Source organism: Nycticebus coucang, chromosome 6 (assembly GCF_027406575.1).
Source record: "Nycticebus coucang isolate mNycCou1 chromosome 6, mNycCou1.pri, whole genome shotgun sequence".
NCBI lineage: Eukaryota > Metazoa > Chordata > Mammalia > Primates > Lorisidae > Nycticebus > Nycticebus coucang.
In genome coordinates, this window is record NC_069785.1 from 34,634,889 (window position 1) to 34,640,888 (window position 6,000).

The following is a 6,000-nucleotide window of genomic DNA, read 5'->3' on the forward strand; positions in this document are numbered from 1 at the left end:
AGACTGGAATTTGGTTTACTTTATATTTAAATCACATGAAAAATATATTCTTTCTTCTCTCAAAGAAGCAGTGATTGTTGTTATAAAAACATTCCTTCAAAGCTCTATCTGTGCTACAAAAAATATGCCAGAACCTCATAAGACAAAGCCATTGCTAGAAATGTCATTGCAATGTCAAATCTGGCTAACAGGCTGCCATAACCATGTTTCCTTCCTGCAGACTCAGCTCACCTGTATATTATAAAATATTCTTGGCATCTTGAAACACCAGTTTCTACTCAGGTATTCATTTTCCTGTTAGTGATCCATCTTTCTGATCTTTTTAAACCAGTTTTTCCCCCAAGGGGGTGAGGGGAGAATTTCACTTAACTTCTGAGTATCTGCATGACTTTCAATATTTGATTTGTTTCCCTAATTGCTTTTACCTATGTTGTATTCTTGGTCATCTCAAATGGCATCTAAACCCAACTACTTTTCCATTCCAGAAGTCTCCATTCTTTGAAGTTCTACCTAATTTTGGGTTTACTGTCCTAGCTACTGACCTTTTCTTCTTTATGTGTTATTTCACTTGCTTTGGGGGCTTAAAAGATTTTACCAGACCTAATTTCTGGTTCCGGTCTTGAAGCCATAGTACTCAGTCAAGATGAGTAGAAAATGGATTCAACTCCTGTTTCATTCCACCACCAACACCTCCGTGAGCCTCATCATCAGCTGAGAGATGATGCCTTACAGGTTGCATAGCACTGGAACTTTCCTAGAGTAATGGCTGACTAATGTCAGGGTTTTTATGGGTTCATTTTCCACTGACTTAATTATGATCTGTGCCTAACAGAGCCCCAGTACCACTATTTTGCAGAATGGCTGTTACCCTAGAGTGACTATAGCACATATTGAGACGTAGTTGTACTCCCTAGTAGATAGGAACTGACCCTAACGATAAATTCTGATAATAAAAAAAAAGCAGTAATTGTTTCTTTACCTTCTGTGTAATCTTCCTAGTAGTCAGAGATTCTGTATCTTAAAACACAAATAACTTTTTGAGCTATTGACTTTATAGTTTCCATTTTTTAAAAAAAGAATAGGGCAGCACCTATGGCTCAAAGGGATAGGGCGCTGGCCCCATATGCTGGAGGTGGCAAGTTCAAACCCAGCCCCAGCCAAAAACTGCAAAAAAAGAATAATTGTTACTTCTGCTGTTTATTTTGAATATATTTCTGCTTAAATAAATTGCTATACTACAACTGTTTCTGTTCCCAGATACCTATACTACTGTGGTTTGGTTTGTTTCCACCAAATAGATATGTTGGGGTTATAAAACGGAGTACCTCCTGTGAATAAGACCACATTGGCAAGTTAGGTTGGTGCAGATATGGTTGATTGAAGATGAGGTCATACTGGATTACAACGGATTATGGGAAGATTTCTCCCATTCTGAAGGCCTTAAAGTTTCTGCAATCTTATGTATTAATAATAATTACTTCATACAAATATTATTCCTCAGAGAAAAGAGGCTTTTCTCTGAGTTTGACCTTCACAATGAGCTTCAATACCTAATGAGAACTCTTCACAGTACAGACATTCATTTAAGAGATCTTTCTGTAACTCACTAGCTGTCTGCATACTTTCCTCATTGCCACCTTCATTTCTTGATTCCTGAATGTGTAGATGATAGGATTCAGAAGAGGAGTGAGAACTGCATCAAAGAGGGCCAGAAACTTATCCAGGTGTATGGAAGGAGATGGCCACGTATAAAAGAATATCAAAGGACCAAAGAACAAGACTACCACAGTGACGTGAGCTGAAAGTGTGGACATAGCCTTGGATGAACCAGCTGAAGAGTGTTTCTGAACACTGAGAATGATGACAATGTAGGAAATGATCAATATAAAGAAGGAGCCCACAGAGATGAATCCACTGTTGGCTGTGACTATGAATTCCAGCCAGTAGGTGTTTGTGCAGGCAAGTTTGATAAACCGAGGAAGGTCACAGTAAAAGCTGTCCAACACATTAGGACCACAGAAGGGTAAGTTTACCACAAAAGCCAACTGAACCATGGAGTGGATGAGGCCAGTCATCCAGGCAGCCACTAAAAAGAAGATGCACACTCGTGGGTTCATGATGGCCAGGTAGTGGAGAGGCTTACATATGGCCACGTATCTGTCAAAGGCCATGGCTATGAGCAGCACCATCTCCACCCCACCAATGACATGGATGAAGAAGATCTGAGCAATGCAGCCTCCAAAGGAGATGGCTTTGCGCTTTCTGAAAAGGTCATAAATCATCCTGGGGGAAGTGACAGAAGAAACACCCAGGTCAATGAAGGAGAGGTTGGCCAACAGAAAGTACATGGGGGAGTGTAGGTGAGGGTCAGAGGTCACAGTGAACACGATGAGAGAGTTTCCCGTCACGCTTGCCACATAAAACACAGAGCAGAACACAAACAGGAGCAGCTGGGTCTCCCAGGAGTTGGTGAGTCCCAGGAACACAAACTCTGACACCACAGAGTGATTGGCTCCATCCATTGACTTTCTTAGCAGTGCTACCTGAAGGAGAACAACAGGCCAGAATGTAAATTACAGCAATTGTATTAATAAACTAGACAGAGAGAAATCAAAGTTATGAAAGCCTATTTCTAATGCAGCATTAATACCATTCTAACATCCAATAGGTATGAAAAAGCTGTCAACATCACCAATTATCTAGGAAAAATAAATAAGACTACAATGAAATATGATGTTAGAAAGGCTGTCATCAAAAAGACAGTAAGTTTGTTAAGGTTGAACAGTAAGTTAACCCTTGTACACTGATGGCAAGAAAATAAACTTCGACCACCAATAGTAAAAACGATGTGGAGATTATTTTAAAAGTTAAAAAAAATGTAACTACTATATGATTCGGCAATCGCACTACTGGGTATATTCTCAAAGTAAATGGAATAAGTATGTTGAAGACGTATCTGTATTCCCATTTTACTGCAGCATTATTCACAATAGCCAAAACCTGGAACCAATCTAAGGGTCTATCAATGCATGAAAGGATAATAAAAATGTGGCAGATGTACAATGAAATGCTCTTCAACCTGTGAAAAGGTGGTCATGTCATTTATAATATCATGGATTAAATGGAGAGCATTATGTGTAGTGAAATAAGACAAATACGGAGAGGAAAATACAGAAAAATCTTACTTATCTATAAAATCTAAAGAATTCATCCATGTAACAAAATCGCATGTACCCCCTTAATACTTTGAATTTTTAAAAAATAACAATTTTTTAAAATAAAAAATTCAAATTCATAGAAGCAAAGAGTACAGTGGTGGTTGCCAGCCGCTGATTGAGATCTGACAGAGAATGGGGAGATGTTGATCACAGGACACAAAGTTTCATTTAGAAATGGATGAAGAGTGTCTGAGATATATGAGGCAACTTGGTTATTGTAGGTAATAATACATTGCACACTTGAAAAGCACTAAGAGAATAGATATTAAATGTTCTAACTAGAAAAATGTATGTGAGATAATAAATATGTTAATTAGCTTGATTTATCATTTCACAACATATGCATATAACAAAACATCCCATTGTTCACCACAAATGCAATCTTTGTCAATTATACCTTAATAAAGCTGGGGCAGAGGGGAACAACCTAATATGCTCACAGACTCTGAAATTGTGATCACACAGAGAAGTGGTGGCTATTGTCTGAAGTTCTCTTTCACTAAGTTGTCTTTGCATTTAGAATCCCTCTGCTTTCTCTTGAGGTAGTTGCCTTGTAAGACAAAAGATTGCATAAGTAAGTAACAGCAATTCTACTCTCAAACTTTTTTGGGTTTTGCTTCATGACTCCTATGGCCTGGCCCTAATCACACAAGACTATTCACCTTTTCTCAACTATTGCATTCACTCTAAGACTGCATCCACATTCTAGCAAACAAGTCTTCTTTCCTACACCCCACCTCTGAAAAATGTCCATCTTCAAGATTTATTCAATGTTTACTGCAGCTGGGAGGTCTTGCTGTATTTATTTTACTGTCCCTTATATTGTAGTAAACTGGATAGAAGTCTAACTCACCAAGGAGGCTGAAAGCTTCTTGTGGTTTTTGGCCGGGGCTGGGTTTGAACCCGCCACCTCCGGCGTATGGGACCGGCGCCCTACTCCTTGAGCCACAGGCACCGCCCTGCTGAAAGCTTCTTAACAGCAGAAATCATGACTCACTTAATGACTCAAGTGGATTATGACTCATTCACTTCTGGATTCTCTGAAGCCAAGAAAACTGATGCGCAGAGAGGAGCAGATCCATGAACAATCAGTTACCAGTCTGTATCATCTTAGCTACTGAATTTGAGCATGTTTAGAAACTTCTCTAGCAATGCGACATTATAGGAAAATCAAATTGTATGTTCTCATATTCTACTAAAGTATCAGTTCCAGAAGCATTGGAAAAAATATATGTGAGACAGATAATTCGAGAAGATAATTGGATAAGCAATACTCTAGGGTGCTTAACACATGACCTTAAAAACTTAAAACTATGAAGGGCATTTTGATACAGTGGAGGGCATCTTGTTCAAATATCTATGTAAATATTTATCACATTTTATTGTAATTTCAGTTTTATTTAGAAGAACCAACATAGTATAATGGAAAGCATAAAGATTTTGGATTCAAAAACCAAGATTTCTAAAAGAAAACCAAGGTTTGTACCATGGTTCAACCACTGACGAAGTGATACTGGCCAAGTTACCTAAACTCTTAAGCCTTATTTTATATGTTTATGAAATTGCAAATAATAATAATAATGTCCCAAGGTATATTGTAGGAGTAAAATAAAGTTTTATAATATTTTATTCAGTAAATGTTAGTTTTACTTGCCTTTCTTTTATTCTCCAATGATAATGTTTAATACATTATACTAAAGAATTAATAAGAAATGAGATGGTGTTGGCCAGCAGAGGTTATTGGTATGCAAAATGATAACCTGGAATACAGTAATTGGTTTTGTTGAACTTACAACCAACTTGTTACATAAGTATTTTCAGCCAACAAAGAGCAACATATGTCTCTTCCTACATTTCTGGTGTGAGGTAATAATCTAGCTCATGTTTTTATAAAAGTTAATGGAGAATCCCTTGGAAAATGTCAAAAAAAGTTTTTATACACTGCAAGCTTTAAGCTAAAAGTTATTAAATATGCTAAAGAGCATGCAAGCTGCGTAAAGACATTTCAAACTTCCTCCCACAGAGAGTGTCAGCAGACTGTGGAAGTAACAGAAGAAAAGCTTTTTCAGATGCCAAGATACAAGAAGGAGATGCAAGGGGAGCCTTCAAAGTGGCCAGAGGTGGAGCAGAGACTATCAAAATTCTATATCTATAAGATATTTTAATCACAAATTATGATTATCTCCTTCTACATAATAATTGGAGATAATAATGTTCTAATAGTAATCAAAATATAAACTTACTTGTGTAAATTCAACATATTTGCTCTCAAAGAACACCGTATTTCCTTGTAGTACTCACTCCAAAAGTAATTCATTTACACCAGGGGTGCATCTTACAAGGGTATATGTGAAACTTGGTAAATGGTCTATAAAGCTAGTGAATGATGCCCCATGATCATATCAATGTACACAGCTATGATTTAATAAAAAAATAAAATAAATAAAATAAAAAAAACAAAAGTAATTCATCATTTAAGTTCTGTTTCCCAACAAAACTACAACCCTCATGAAGTTAGGGACTACATCTGTCTTGTTATCCCAAACTGAAAATTATACCAGATACGCAATAAGGACAAATAAACATTTGCTTAAAGATAGAAAAGGATGCATTTGAATAATTAAAAATTCATAAAAATTTACCTGGGGGGCGGTGCCTGTGGCTCAGTGAGTAGGGCGCCGGCCCCATATGCCGAGGGTGGCGGGTTCAAACCCAGCCCCAGCCAAACTGCAACAAAAAAATAGCCGGGCGTTGTGGCGGGTGCCTATAGTCCCAGCTACTC

The 6,000-nt window shown here is 37.5% G+C and overlaps 1 protein-coding gene across 1 annotated transcript; it reads right to left on the reverse strand.

The window, feature by feature from the left end:
- Positions 1 to 1,583: 1,583 nt before the first annotated feature.
- Positions 1,584 to 2,522, reverse strand: LOC128588289 (olfactory receptor 4F3/4F16/4F29-like). The gene has a single exon (XM_053595023.1). It carries the CDS (start codon positions 2,520 to 2,522, stop codon positions 1,584 to 1,586), a length of 939 nt encoding a protein of 312 aa, XP_053450998.1.
- Between the last annotated feature and the right edge of the window lie 3,478 nt (positions 2,523 to 6,000).

Coding starts and splice junctions, on each gene's coding strand:
- LOC128588289 (XM_053595023.1), bottom strand. CDS start 2,522: ATGGATGGAGCCAATCACTCTGTGGTGTCAGAGTTTGTGTTCCTGGGA.